This window comes from Elephantulus edwardii, unplaced genomic scaffold (genome assembly GCF_000299155.1).
Source record: "Elephantulus edwardii isolate Elephantulus edwardi_28Jun2011 unplaced genomic scaffold, EleEdw1.0 scaffold00024, whole genome shotgun sequence".
NCBI classification, from domain to species: Eukaryota; Metazoa; Chordata; class Mammalia; order Macroscelidea; family Macroscelididae; genus Elephantulus; species Elephantulus edwardii.
In genome coordinates, this window is record NW_006399774.1 from 1,423,748 (window position 1) to 1,439,230 (window position 15,483).

Here is a 15,483-nt window from a genome sequence, read left to right on the forward strand (position 1 = left end):
CTGAGCGCTGCAAGACAGCCTTGTTAATGGACATTTTGGTTGTATCTCTGTTGTTGGACACACACACACACCCACCCACTGCAGTGAACATGCACATATGTGTGTGTGGACTTGCTGATAATCTTCCAGGAACAAATTCCCAGATGCGTAATTGGTGTCAAGAGAGAGTGCATTTCAAACGTTGACATGTATTCCCTCATTAACCTTTTAGGAAGTTTCTATTAATTCATATTCTTGCCAATATTGCATCTTTCCACTTGTTTAAATTTTTTGATAACCTGATAAGCAATAAAAAATCATCTTACTTGAACATTTATATTATTTTGCAAAATTAAACTTGCAAAATAAAAACAGGCTGCCCTCTAATAGTATATTGTTCTGTCAGGATAATTAGTAACATTAGTTAGATTGACACAATTTGTTTCACTTTTTCCTTTTGCCAGAGTGCACACTTTTGAAATTGTAACCATTATAAAGAATTTATAGTCCCTTTATAAAGTCAGAGTTTTATTTCACTTGTTGCTGTCCCAAGAATAGTTCCAGTTTCATTTATTGAATACAAAGCCTGAGTATTTCAGTCATTGTTTTTATACGCACTGTTTACAGTGGAACAGAGGTACAGAGGGTCCTAAATACTCTACACTAAGAAGATTATGATGTTTGGAATAAGTTACATTGAGAATGTAATAATTGAAACTAGTTGTATGAAACTTTCAGGCAATATGTTTCTCTAAATCCACGGGCTAATGAAATCTCCACCAGGAAGTAGCCAGAAAGCTTCTTAGTTCCTTCATTTCCTTGCTTGTCAGTGGCGGAAATGACTCATAAAAGGTCTTGAAAGGAGATCCCACCAGGGCACCACCATTTCTGTGTAGTGTGAACGTGTCTGGCTCACGCTTTCCCCTGGGAAGAAGAACTTAAGCTACAGCCTAGTGAAGTGATTGGGTCTAAAGCCACTCTTCCTGGAGGCTGAGTTACAAGCTAGAGGAAGCATACCTTCCCTGTGTCTCTCTTGGTTCCTGTTGAACTTAGTACAGAGTTCTAGGGACATTTCACTGAAAACAGCTCTTGTCTAGTTTCTTTGCTAGAGTGTTCTACCCTGAGGTGGTCAGACCCTCATGGTCAGATGAAAACTGATTCTGTGCCACCACTTGACATTGCCCACGGGCAGTTCTCACTGCTGTGTTATGAAAATAAAGCCTTGACTTTATAATGGGAATATGAATTCTTTGTAATGGTTACAATTTCAAAAGTGTGCATTCTGGCAACAGGAAAAAGTGAAAGTAGCATAGGACCAGTAAGGTGAGGATGCAGGAAAAACCAGCTTCTTCTACTGTCTGGCCTTCAGAAGTTTGCTGGAAAGACAAAGGAAATGCCTTTCTAGTTTGGCTGATGGCAGTGGAGCTAATCTCGTAGCCTCCTGTTGATGGTGTATTCACTTAGTACCAGTGAGAGTTGGTATTTCAGGCACATGGAATCCTTGCATGCATGTAAGTGGCTAATATGCTCACATGCTAACCAAAGGATTGAAAGTTCAAGTCCTCCCACGGGCACCCCAGAAGAACAATTTGGCAATCTACTTCCCTGAACTCTGTCATTGAGATTTCTGTGACATACAGGACTTCTCTGACCACGTGGGGGCCCCTGAACGGAGGTGAGTGAGTCACATCCATGGCGCTGGTTTACTGGGTTCATTGGCTTGTATTTAAGACATAGCCTTGTTGCTGTGGATTCAGACGAGAACCCCTGTGAAATAATCCCTCACTTTGCTGGCCCCTAAGATCTAGTGGTGGAGGTACGTGTGACACAGACAGTCACGTAAATAATTGATGACAAGTCTGAAGCTAAATGCTACAGAAGCCAGCCACATGGTTCCGTGAGCAGGAAAAACAGGATGCCTAAGGAGATGGAGTCCTTTTCAGCCAACAGAGGGCAGAGTAGTAGAGGGAGCTGGACAGCTGCCCCGGAGATCAGATAGCACAGATCCAAGCCACAGCCAGACATCAGGAAAGCTGGAAAGGGGAGAGTGCCCAGGGGAACCGAGCAGGCCACCCCGTCTGCAGAAATGCAGCTCCCTGCGTGAGTGGCCTCCAGGTGGCGCTGATGCTGAGCACTGCCTCTGCTTTGCTGTTTCAGGCACAGTTTGACATCGCCGTGGCCAGCGAGATCATGGCTGTGCTGGCCCTGACCGACAGCCTGTCGGACATGAAGGAGCGCCTGGGCCGAATGGTGGTGGCCAGCGCCAAGAACGGGCAGCCAGTGACAGCGGACGACTTGGTGCGTATGAGCGTATGAGCACTTGTTATATGTGTCCTTGTTCATGGGTGATGAGAAGAATGAAGCGGGATGCACGGCGTCTGTGCACACTCATTTCTCTCCCACGCCCGTTTCCCTTGTTATTGTTTCTTATGTTGTCGAGTCAGAACTGACCCATAGCTGACCCTCCAGCAGGTTTTCGGAGCCAGTAAATCACGTGGGAAGAAATTGTTGATCTTTCTCCCAGGGAGCAGCTGGTGAATTCGAACTGTGTGCCTTGGGATTGCAGTGCAGCTTCTTATTACAGAGCCATCAGAGCTCTCTTGTTGTTGTTGTGGACTATTGAGTTAGATCCAACCCATAGCTGACCCTCCAGTGGGGTTTCAGAGGCAGTTTAAGCGCATGGAGTGAAATTTTCCATCTTTCTCCTGCAGAACAGCTAGTGGATTTGAACCACATGACTTTGGAATTGCAGTGCACTCCTTATAACTCGACCACCAGAGCTCCATAATGTTCTCACAGGCGATTATGGTTCACTACACCAGGCTGCCACCAAGCAGGGCCTTTGCCCGGTCAGCTTTTCCTCTCCTGCCATTGGGCAGGTTGAGGTGCGGGCTCTCTCTGCAGCTGGTAGCCTTTGGAAAAGAGCCATCAAGGTGCCTTCAGCTTCCCTCTGGAAGGAGAGCTAGCGTGAGAGGCAAAACCCTGGAAGCCCTTCCACTCAGCGGTGCTTTCCACACCTTCAGTGCCTGTGGGGTGAGAAGTTTAGAGAAGGTGGACGAGATGCCTGGGTGATTTCAAGCACTCTTCACCTCTCCTACTTCTGCTCTGTAAATAGCACTACATTGGCTTCTTATCTTGTCTCCCTGGGCTCTGGTGATGACAAAATAGTGTGTGTGATGGCTAAAAGCCCTTTGAAATGGATTGAAAGGTCTGGTTAGAGCCAGCCTCTTAAACACCTTCAAGGAAGATTTTGGAAAGAGACCAGTGACTACATAGCTCCCCGTCTCAGTCACTGAGAGCTTCAGTAACACAAATACCACCAGGGGTTGGATCTCCTGGTTTTCACACAGAGAATTACGCTCTCACATTGAGGCAAGTCGAGGTCTGACTTCAGCATGTGGCCTCCAAGGGCTCTTTCTCTGTCAGCTCCAGAGTATGATGGTCTTTGCCTCGTCAGCTTCTGTTCCTCAGTTCCTCGGGGATCTTCAGGCGGCTTGGCACCTCGCTTCCTCCATTTGTAATGCCTGATCTGCTCGTTCACATCTCACATGGATTGAAGACACACTCTAGGTCTTTGCTGTTTTTGTTTGCCATTGAGTTGGAACCGATTCATAGCTGACTGCCCTGTGGGTCCTCAGAGGTAACAATGCACAGAGGAGGAGACTGCCCAGCCTTTGCCCATGGAACATCTGGTGGATTTGAACCACCTGTCTTTGAGATTGCAGTGCAGCTTCTTACCACTAGGCCATCAGTGCTCCCTCTCTCCACTCACCCTACCTCATTAAAAGAACAGAGACAACCTGTTCCCATACGAGAGTGTAACCCCGTAGGTGGAGATTAGGATCTGCAGTATGTACTTTTGGAGGACACAGTCTGACTGATAACTATCTCCCATCATTCTTCACATCCTATTGGCTAATCCCATTTAAAGATTGAGTCAAGGAGAGAGGGCGAGGTGACAGCTCAGTGTCACCAGGGGTAAGAACAGCCTGGGACCGCTGGAGCATTCAGCCAGGAAGCCAGCTAAGGAGAAAAACGGACAAGGAGCCGTCTCATGTCACATACCTAACTAAGTGTGCCTTCTCTCCTGCAGGGTGTGACAGGTGCCTTGACGGTTTTGATGAAAGACGCAATAAAACCAAACTTGATGCAGACCTTAGAAGTAAGTGCTTACTTTAGTAATTGTTCACAGAATTTGCATTCATAGGATGATCTTGGTGTGCCCCTGAGGACCAAAGAAGACAATTAGTGTGACCGACAAGACAGAGTGATGTGTGTGCATGCATGTCTGGATCAGCGTCCGACCCCCTATCTGATAAAAGTGTTGTTTTCTAGACAAGGATGTGAATAAACCAAGAGCAGGACCCTCTTGCTCTCAGGAGTTGGATGCTGTGATTACTGGTTAAAACATTTACACAAAAGCATAGAATGGCTTTGCTAATGAGAAAGCAGATAGCCTGGGAAAAAAGAGCAATTGTACAGAGGAAGAGGTTCTTGTTCTTGGCGATGGTTGGGTGCCGTCAAGATAGAACTGACCCACGACCTTCTGACAGGTCTTCACAGGCAATAAGTCATATGGGGGGAGATTGCCCATCCTTCTGCAGCAGAGCAACTGGTGAATTCGAACCGCTTGCCTTGGGGATTGTAGTGCAGCTTTTTGCCATTGGAACTTTGGTTTCAGCTGGTGTCAAGCCTACAACAGCCAATGGACTCTGTCTAATCATGTGCCCTCCCCGCAGTCCGCTGTGCTCACGGCACTGCTGCAGTCACTGTGTCAGTCACTGCGTCAGTCCATCTCGGTGAGGGTCTTTCTTTCACTGACCCTCTAACCTTCCCAGCAAGGCGGCTTTTTGTGGGGTCTGGCCCCTCGTAACAACATGCTCAAACGAAGCGTCACCATCCTTGCTTCTAAGGAGCGCTCTGCCCACACTCCTTCCAGACCCTGCAGCGGAGTGTGGCCTTGGTGTTCTCAATGTGGAAATGTGTTTGTGCAGATCCAGCCACACCCTGTCACCTGCTTGCCCCCTCCACCACCCCACCCCAGGCTGTGCTTTCACTTTCCAGGCAGGTGACCTCAGGGAGGGTCCCAGGCTGCAGAGGCCGAAAGCCAGCTGTCCTTCTGGGGTTAGAGCCTGGGCCTGTTACAAGACCAGAGGGTTCTATTATCTTAATATTAGTCAGATAACGTACCGCAGGTGGCAGCTTTCTGCCACTCGCCCAGTTAGGTGGTGGGGACATCTGAACGTCTTCCCCAAACCTTTCATCCACAGAGCATGTAAAAGGTTTATCCAGCTGCTTTGGACGTTGGCTCCGGTGTTGTCAGCCCACACCAGCAGGCTGCAGCCTTGCGGGTCCCGTGCGTCCCCACAGCTGCCTGCAGATGAAACCATTCTCACCCCGGGGCTTCCCCCAGCTTTCTGCAGCAGTAAATCCCGATGCCTTTGTCTCCCCTCTGTCACAATCCTTCAGTGACATCTGTTCAGCTTCAAAGCGCTGCACAAGCTTCACCTGACATACAGGTGGTGGCTGTGAGAAAGCTGCCCAGGATGGAACCCGCCACCAAGCACCTCCTCTTAGCTGCACAGAAAAGAGAACTAAAAGGAGCCCTGGTGCCATATGAAAGGTTGCCAGTTCAAGCCTACCGAGGGACTCCACCAATGCTCTGTCTCTATAAAGCTTACAGCCTGGGATTGGGTAACACACAGCACTACGAGGACAGATCTAGATGTTCAACATACAGATACCGCAACTCACAGGCCTGCCAGAAGGCAGCTTTATTTCACACACATTTGAATGATCTCATTCAAGGGTCGTCTTATTTTCCCTCCTGAGAACTCAGGAAGAAAAGCTCGTACGGAACCCACAGAGGCAGCTTTGAGAAACTAGACAATTTGCGTCTCAAGATGATCTTTCCCGTCCTGCTCTGTGTGGCTTTCTCCTCTTTGAAGTGTGTTCAGTTAACTGCCCTTCATGGTTCATGAGAATCTTCCATCCCTCCTACCCCTCACCCCGACCTATGTGGTTCCCGTCTCCCCTCCCATTGGGCAAAGGGCAGCAGCTGGAACAGATGCTTGTGCGCGCTCCAAACGGCCAGGCTTAGCTCACAGGAAGGCCCGAGCGTGTGGTGCTTATGAATTTGTTCTTCTAGATCAGGCTGGTGTTTCGTCTCCTCATTAAGAGAATCATAAAAGCGTAGACAGGCCATTAAAAAAAAATTAATCTAGAGACAGTTTTTGTTGAAATAATGAAACTCTTTTAAAGATATGCTTGGGGAAAGTGGAGGGTCAGCAGTGGAGAGAAGACCGTTAAGGAGATGGCAGGACACAGTGACCGCAGCGGTGGGCTTGACACAATGAGGACTGCCAGGCTGGGGCAGGATGGCGTTCCCCTGCACACGAGCTCAGAAGGCGTGGGGACTGACTCTGTGCATAGCAACAATGTACATCATTTCAGTAGGAATTACTCTTGGCTTTTGTTGTTGTTACTGGGTACCAGCAAGTCAGAAACAACCCATAGCCCACCCTCCAGAGGGTTTTCAGAGGCAGTAAATTGCATGGGGGGTGGGGAAGGATTACCCCTTTTCTCCCATGGAGCAGCTGCTGGATTCAAACCACATACCTTTGCGTTCGCAATGCAGTTCATTACCCCTAAGCCCCTATCTTGAGGAAGATGGATGGGCTGTCTCCTTCCATGCGATTCACTGCCTCTGAAAACCCGCCAGAGGGTCAACTGTGACGTGGTTCTGACCCGATGGCACAACAACATGTCCCTATCTTAGTTTTAAAAAAAATAACCACTTCTGACTCATGATGACTTTGTGTTTATCTTTAAAACTGTGCTTTGTGGGGTTTTGAATGAGTTTTGGGAAGCAGTCAGATGACCAGGCCTTTCTTTGGCGGCTGAACCCTCCAGTCTTCCTTTTGGAAGCCATCAGTCATTAACATTCACAAGAGCAGAGGGCTGCTGTTATCTTAATAGCGGACAACTCTGCCAGGCAGGGCAGTTCTGAACTTAAACAAAATTGCAAAGATTACAGTAACAATTTAATTTTTAAAAGGGAAATTGCCACTAACTAATTTATTGTTGAAAAAGAAATTTAAACATACTTCTTAGACCACTGGAATCTAATTGCATTTTTTCTGTTTTAATACCGTACAGAGCTATAAAAGTAAGGCAGATTGTTTATTTCCTGTTCATTGCATCAGTTAATAGTGTGGCTTATCACAGGTAAAGTAGGAAATTCCTGCTCTTTATAGCTTTTCCCCTTCCCTAGGTTAGCATTAAATACAGAGCAGTACCATTCAACACAATATGGGGATTTTAGGGTTTTGGGTAAGTGTGAATGTTTAACTCTTAGAGATGTTTTGTGCCTTAAGATATCTTGTAATGAGAGAAGCACGGGCATCCTTCAGTTTATTGTGCCTCGCTTCTTTGCAGTTTGTAGGTACCGTGTTGTCTTAATACGTTGAAGGTTTGTGGCAGCCCTGCGCTGAGCATGTCTGTGGGCACCATTTTTTCCACGGCAGGGACTCGGTGTCTGTCACGTTTGGCTAAACCTCATGGTGTTTGGAAGAGACTACTCGGACTCATTGGTAGAGACTCGGACTCATTGAAGAGACCACTCGGACTCACAAGCTGGCCCTGCAGAGGGTTGATGGGGCTGGGAATCAAATGGGAGGAGATTGCCCGTCCTCCTGTCAGTGAGCTGTTGGCAGACCTGAACCTGGGGAGTTTGACAGCCTTGAGGTTAGCAGCACAATTCTCAAGGGCTCAGAGCTTCTTAACAGACTGCAGTGTAAGCCTGACTCTTACATGCACTGCAGAACCCCAGCGTTCTTGCGGCTCACTTGACTGTGATGTTGGCTTTACTGTGGTGTCTGGAACCAAACCCCCAGTGTCTCCGCAGTTTGCTTGAATGAATCATGAACTCAGGTTGAATGCCCCACCGTCTGGCGTGTCCCACTTTGCTTCCTCACCCTGCCCTGTGTTTGCTTTCTTCTGGTGGTGGTTGGAGTTTTCATGGCTTCCTCTGCTTCCCTAGGGAACCCCCGTGTTCGTGCATGCCGGCCCCTTTGCGAACATTGCTCACGGCAACTCTTCAGTGCTGGCTGATAAAATTGCTCTGAAGCTGGTTGGTGAAGAAGGATTTGTGGGTAAGTCAACTTTTTTTCAGTGTAGCAGGAAAATGGTAGAGAACTTGAAAGGTGGCGGCTGTAACCAAAACCAAGTGTTATGTTTATAGTCTGGAGGGTCTACCTTTTCCAGGTAATCTCAGCATTGGAAAAGCCTTACGGTCTAAGGGAGCTCTGGTGGCCTAGTGGTAAAAAGGTGCGCTGCAATCCCCAAGGCGCACAGCTCAAGCCCACCATCTGCTCTGTGGAGAAAGGATGGGCAGTCTCCTCCCGTGACATTAACTGCCTCTGTAAACCCACTGGGTGGTTGACTGTGGCTTGGTTCCGACTTGATGGCACTGCCACTACCACAACAACAAAGCCAGCACCACTAGTTGAACCATGAGGCACAACGTCAAGGGTCTGTGGGTTTGAGTAGAAGGTGATAGTTGTTGTTGGCCTTGGATCAGAACTTCAAATTGGTTTCTTCTAGTTCAGCTTTTTTTTTTTTTTTGAGAATTTGCATTCCAGTGTGGCTATTTGGAATCAACAAGATCTATGTCTAGCTTAAGAATCATGTGGAAATCTGGCTAAAAAGTAAACTCTGATTGAGTGTGTCTGGGGTGGAACTACAAATTCTCAGCAGGGGTCAAATGGTAACGAGCTTGTTGGAAACCTTGCCGTGGGCACCTTGGTAATATCTCTGGGGGTCAGTATTTTCATCTGGAAACTTTCTGGGGTGAGTGTGAAAACAAAATGAGAGTGTGCAAATGTTTTCCAGCAAATGTTTATTGAGAACTTACACATGTTATTGATGAGCCTTCCTCCAATCCTGATGCCACACTCCTCCTCATAAAGCCCAACCTCCCAAATGATCTGTTCCGCATATAGATTGAAAAGGCATGGAGACAGGACACATCCCTGACGTACTCCTTTCCTGGTTTTGAACCATGCAATGAATGCTTTTTTGCTCTATTCTGAAGACTGCTTCCTTTTCCGAGTATAGGTTTCACAAAAGCATGGGCACGTGTTCTAGTATCCCTGTTCTACTGAAGGTTAAGCACAGTTTGTTGTGATGCGTACAGTCAAATACCTTTGCATAGTCAAGGGGATGAAGATAGGCATTCCTCTGGCGGTCTTTATCCATCTGACATTGGTGCCAGGAATGTGTAAGACACAATATACATGAATGAAACAGTGTATACGAATTCTGTATGCAAATCATTATTTTTTTAAAAATCCTCATTTATTTTTTTTTTTTAAAAAAAACCACACACAACAAAAAAACAAACCCAACAAGCCATTACTCATAGTAGAGACACTATTGAGAACTTGATTCTGTCTGATATGATCCAGCGGAGGATAGATTCCAATCCAGGAGATCTGGGCATTTAATTGTAGATGCCAGAGATTTTGCAGCTGTCAGATTCTTCTGTGTGGCCCCCTGCCCACTTTGTATCATTTGTTAACTAGTTTAGTCTAAAGAAGAGATGTAGTCTAGTCTTTGTTCACTCAGTGCCCACCCTAATTCCACCTATGATTTTAAGATAGTGAGAAAATGAAAGATAAGAGGAAAATAGAAGCCTACGCAAGAAATCATAGGAGATGATGCCCTTAACCTGGCACAGAAGAGTTTACCTTGCCCAGTGTTCCCACATCGATGGGTTTTCCCATCAGCCCCGCACACACCTGTCATCAAGCATGGCTGTTACTTTCACACTCATACACAGCAATCCAGTTTTCTGTTAACAAAGATCCTATTGGACCAAAGAACTTGTCTGTGCACTTTTCTGCGTGGACATTAGAAAGTTCATTCAGGGTTACTTAGACTGTTTCAAGAAGTCTTTATTGACTTTATATCACTTCCTCCAAAGCCGGCTGTACACAGTCCTCCTGTGCATGGCTGCTTCAGCTTTCGGTGCTCTGTTAGCATGGTCAGGCTTGGTGGCTAAATGGATTTGCTTGATTGATCGCTGCTTAATTGTTGAGCTAATGGACAAGGAGGCTGGCGGAGGGCGGGCATTGAAGACGTAGGTGCTCGTGTAAAGTGGTGAGTCTAATGCATCAGCTGTACACGGAGAGAGAGCTTACAGGAGACAGCTCCATTTTCCGCTGAGCTTGCTCCTGTCTCTTCATCAATCCTTGCTTTGTCAAGCACACATTTAGGATCCGTGCAGTCAGGGGGCGATATCTTTAAAGTTATGGGCTGGTGATGGATGCAGAGTGTATGCCTCTCCTCATGAACTCAGAGAGCCATTAGCCTCACTGAGTGTGTCCCGTATAGATGTTTTTATCTGAAAAATGATGAGGATGGGTTGGGTAGCTCACATCGCCCGAGGTGGAAGCTGTCCAATCACAAGCTGTTAGGACTAGAGGCAAATCATTTAATTTTTCTCAGGCTCAGGAAACCCTTATTAAAATCAGAAAACAGTTATGTTGTGGTATTTTAATGAGGATTAAATGACTAAGTACTTTATGAAGCATAGAGAATTATGGAAATGTGATGTTATTTCCATGATCACTTCCAGTTTTGAGAGGTTACAGGGGAAGAAGGAATTTATTTACAGTGAAATGTTTCTTTCTAGGTGATTTAGAGGGCGAGCTGTAGAAGAGCCGGAGTAGAGGGCTTAACGTTCATCGAGTTGTATAAACTTGGGCAAGTTAACCTCTCTATGCCTGTTTCCTTAAATGAAACTATTTTTAATAGAATTTACCTTATACATATGAAGTAAGAATTAAATGCCATACTGTACATCAAGTTCAGACATTTAGTAAGTTTGTTAATTTTAGAAGAAGACTCTTTAAAAGACACAGCAAGCATTTGTATATTTGCTGTACTGAACAATTTGGAGTTGCTATGATGCTGAACACTGTTCCATAGTCGTTTCAAATACCATAATGGTTTCCCATTATGTACAATGGTTGGATGAGCTTCCAGATTGGTTCATGTTGGGAAGCAGGAGTGGCATCCACTTCCTAAACTAGTTGCCCCTGGAAACTCTACAAACTCTCTTATAAATGTGCAGAAATGATGTTAATAATAGAACAGAGTTCAGGTCTTTTGTGCAAAGCTTACTCTGAGTCATATGTGACTTGACAACACCTAACCACTGCTAAATGAGATTCATGCTGTTACATCTGGAGGAACATTCTTCCACTTTTCACATCTCTTTGTCACTGTGCTATATGAGGTAATGATGCTGAATCTTGTGCCACTTGGATATCAAATACGAGAATGATTTCCCATTATGGACAGTGTTTGGTAGAACACCCAGTTGTAAAACACATTTGGAAGCAGGAGTGGCATCCAATTCCTAAACCACATACCTCTGAAAATTCTGTGAACTTGGAGAAACAATGATAGCTATGGAAAGGCATTAGATCTTCTGTTCATAGAGTCACTATGAGTCAACCTCGACTCAGTGGCAATCAGTAACAACAACCCATGAAGTAGGAATTAATGCCATACTGGACATCAAGTTCTGACATTTAGTAAGCACTGGATAATTCTTACCCACTATTTGTACCGGTGACCATGAATATGACACAAACGCAATGCATTGCCACCTTCTGTGGCGTTAGAGGCTTTAAACAGATGGTTTAATGGTAAGAAGTTGCGCTGCCAACCCAAAGGCTTTTGAATCCTCCAGCTGTTCTGTGGGAGAAAGACGAATAGTCTCCTCCTGTGCGAGCTCCTGCCTCTGAAAACGCGCTATGAATTGAGGAGATGGACCGTCTTCTCCCTCGGAGCAGCTGGTGGATGCTTCCCGTCTGTTAGTCGTAACTCCTTACCCACTAAGCCACGAGAAGCCCCTCAAGACTGTCGCGTGGTTGAAGCTAATGTCTCCCATCCAGTCTGGTTGTGCGTGGTCCTTATGTGTGGTTGATGCTGTGGTCCGATAAGTGGGAGCAGACTGAAGAGCTGAGGTTTGAGGGGGCGGCGATAGCTGTGAGGCGTTCACCTGCACACCACTTCCCAGGGTGCTTCGTGAGCTGCTGGCGACTGCCGAGGCCCCCTTGGATTGTGGCCCATGACGTTTTTGGCTAGAAACGTGCAAGACCCTGGGCAGCCCCTCATCCTGGGGATTTCCCAGGAAGTGGGTTTCATCGATGGAAGTCATAATAAAAACCCTAAAGTGATTTCTCTCAGTCATCTGCCTTTTATATTGTTTATTATATTAACTGCATGCTCTTTTTTATACAACCATTAGACAACAGTGCTTTTGTAAATCTATGTAGACTGTAAGACTCCAGTGCTATGCAGGTGGGACTCTCACGGAGGTGGTAGATAGACACTCAGTGCACTTGCATGTAGGACGCAGAGTCAGTGCCTTGAACCACAGACATAAGGCATAATGGGAACCCATTCTTCCTCATGGCCTGTTCAAACCTGCCCTGTGGGGCCACTTCATTCCTTGTTCTTATGCCAAATTTCTGGTAGCACCCCCTCACTCAGCTAATACCAGGTACCTCTAAAAGGTGAGAGAAAAAGAAAGAATTCTGTCAGTTATTTAAAATGACAGTTACAGCTTCTTTTTTAAAATTTTTATTATTTTTTTTTCTGTGTGTGTGTGTGTGTGTGTGTGTACCATCAAATCGGATCTGACTGGTACAGGAGGAGATTGTCCCTCCTTCTCCAGCAGAGCACCTGGTGGATTCAAACTGTGTGCTTCTAGGATTGCAGTGCAGCTTCTTGTCACTAGACCACCAGAGCTCCCTTACAGCTTCTTTTTAATAATATGTATTGGCGTCTACCAGTTGCTCTATAAGAGAACTATTCTGACAGTTGGCCACCATGAAGATTAAGTGCCTTGGAGCTTTCGAGCTTCCACTGGATTGACTGGACGGTTGGTGTAGTCGCATAGGAAAGTCAGAATCTCCAGATTCCATCCCGTTTTATCCATGAGAGGAGGACAGGGGCTCACCACTTTTCTCTATGCACTTTTTACAGTCAAGTCTGTGGCATTCAGTACCTTCCCAGCTCCTTCCAGCTGAGGCCCCGTCCGTGAGATGCCTTCCTGAGGCACATTCCTGCCTTGTTCAGCATCTGGTCTCTGGGTCTATATGCTTTGGACTCTGGCTGACCGTCAGTAGATGACATCTCTCTCCTTCCCACTACCTTCCGATCTTCTCTTCATAGAAAGAAAAGCAATCTGGTAACATTTTATGAAACTGGATATAAGCGAATAATCAAGTGCTTTCACTTCTAAGTGTATCCTGTGTAGAACAGTCAGATACTTGACTAGTTGAAATGTTGGCAGTCCAAACTCACTCAGAAAAGTCACAGCCGGCACACCACATCTGCCTGAGCCAGCAGTCACCAACAGCTATGTCCCACAGGAAAAGACCTTGAAGATACAGTTGTTGTTGTTGTTGTTGTTGTTGGGCACCAGCTAAATTACAGTGACTTCATGTAAAATCGAGGTACATGCATAGTGACGCCATGTCCACTAGAACCAGGCACCGCCCTGTCCTTTGCCAGCCTCTGAGTTGCTGGCCTGTCAGAGCCCATTGTTGCCTCCGTTCCATCAGTCCATCTCCCGAAGGTGGTCGTCTTCTCTGAAGCCTCCTGCAGAACTGTCTGCTTGGCAGCCTGGCACTTCAGCACGGCACCACCAGGGCTGTGAGCACCCCACTGATCCTTTTAAAGTTCAGTACGGTTAATAGTGTACAACGTCCATTCATCCTCGCATGTATCCCAGTGGTTCCTCGTCCCTGTATGCATACTGGACCCCTTTGAAAATCTAACGCGAGTTGTGGGGCTTCTCTTCAGTCTAGGGAAAAAAAAATCAATGTATGTACATTCATAAGCATAATTCTACCTTTAATTACGAGGGGGGATAACTCTGCGTTTAGTTTTGGAAGGGTGGTCTGATTCTGTAGTTCATTACTATAGATAGAGAGTTGTAGATTCCAGGGTGAGAGAAGATCCTCGGAGGTGATCCTGTGGCTATGAAGACGAAGCAAGTAGACAAACACAGATACATAGACACACAGAGACTCAAATTAAGACAAGGCTTTCCTCTGAAACTTGGTATCCTAACTAGATCAAGGGGGAGTTTAAAAAGTTTTAACATACTTTTTAAAAAAAATTTTTTTTATAATTATTTTGTGTGTGTGTGTGTGTGTGTAGTACCGTCAAATCGGATCTGACTGATATAGGAAGAGATCGTACCTCCTTTTCCCGGCAGAGCATCTGGTGGATTTGAACCATGCGCCTCTGGGATTGCAGTGCAGCTTCTTGCCACTAGGCCACCAGAGCTCCCCTTTAACATACTTTTTAAATGCTAGATTCATGGGTAAGTTTTCAATTCCTACAAATAGTTCTAATATAATATTTTAGGACGAGGAGCTCTGCTGGGTTTGTATAGAGAAAACTATTTTTTTGTTAGTGTTTTTTATTTTTTTTTTAAGATAATGATGCTGTTTAGTCATCATTTTACCTAAATTAGCATTGGGATTATCTCTCTCTCTTTTTGTAATGTCTTTCTGCTCCTTTCTCTCACTTTTTGAAGTAGCACATGAGTAGGGCTTGATGACCAATGAGTTTGTCTTCACAGCAGTAAAAGGAAGTTAAATGAAGTCCCAGATAGACCAGTGACTACAGGGAGAACTGAGGAGGGACCCTGGTGACCACAGTGCTTTTCAAAGCACTTGCGTGAAGTGTTTCTCTCTAGTCTGATACTCTCGTGCAATTAGTTAAGTAAACTTCATTACGGTTTCTGTCTACATGAAAGACTGATTCCATTGTCTTTGAATAGTTATGACTAGCTTTCAGCTACTGATGTCGAGCCTAAACATTTGCACAAAAACAATAGCAACAACAACCCACCCCCAAAAACACCACAAACCACAGCAGTCCATTGGTGAGAATTTTTGTTTTGCCTTTTAAAACAGAAATTCCTATCACTAGACCAACAGGCAACATCATGATTGGTAGAGAAAAGGTTGAAGTTGTTAACGATTTCATTTTATTTGGATCCACAGTCAACACCCTTGGTACCAGCATTCGGGAAATCAGGTTATTTATTGCACTGAGAAAGTCTGCAGTCAGGGACCTCTCCAAATTATTGAGGAGCAGTGATGTTAGTTTGAGAACTAAGGTGCACTTGATTCAGGTCATGGTCATTCCAGTTACTTGCTCTGTACTTGAGACCTGGACAATGAATAAGGATGACAAGAATTATTTTTTTTTAACACTGCAAAAAAAGGCCATCTATTTACAGAAAAATGATTTAAAGACATTATGGTTTTCTTTACAAACAGATGTAAGAACAAGAATTGTCCACTTTTTAAAAACTACATATTTATCTTCAGCATTTCAACCCTCAACTATTATAACCCACTGAATTGCCTGCATCAAAGGCAGCTCCTCTGACCCCATTAGGTCTCC

At 45.4% G+C, this 15,483-nt stretch overlaps 1 protein-coding gene across 1 annotated transcript in view; it reads left to right on the plus strand.

The window, feature by feature from the left end:
* LOC102846330 (monofunctional C1-tetrahydrofolate synthase, mitochondrial-like) overlaps positions 1-15,483 on the plus strand; it is a 247,301-nt gene that overhangs the window by 91,401 nt on the left and 140,417 nt on the right. Inside the window, exons 21-23 of the mRNA XM_006882798.1 lie at positions 2,137-2,277; positions 4,073-4,141; positions 8,021-8,132. Coding sequence (XP_006882860.1) covers positions 2,137-2,277; positions 4,073-4,141; positions 8,021-8,132 — 322 coding nt within the window. The remainder of the gene's footprint in view (positions 1-2,136; positions 2,278-4,072; positions 4,142-8,020; positions 8,133-15,483) is intronic.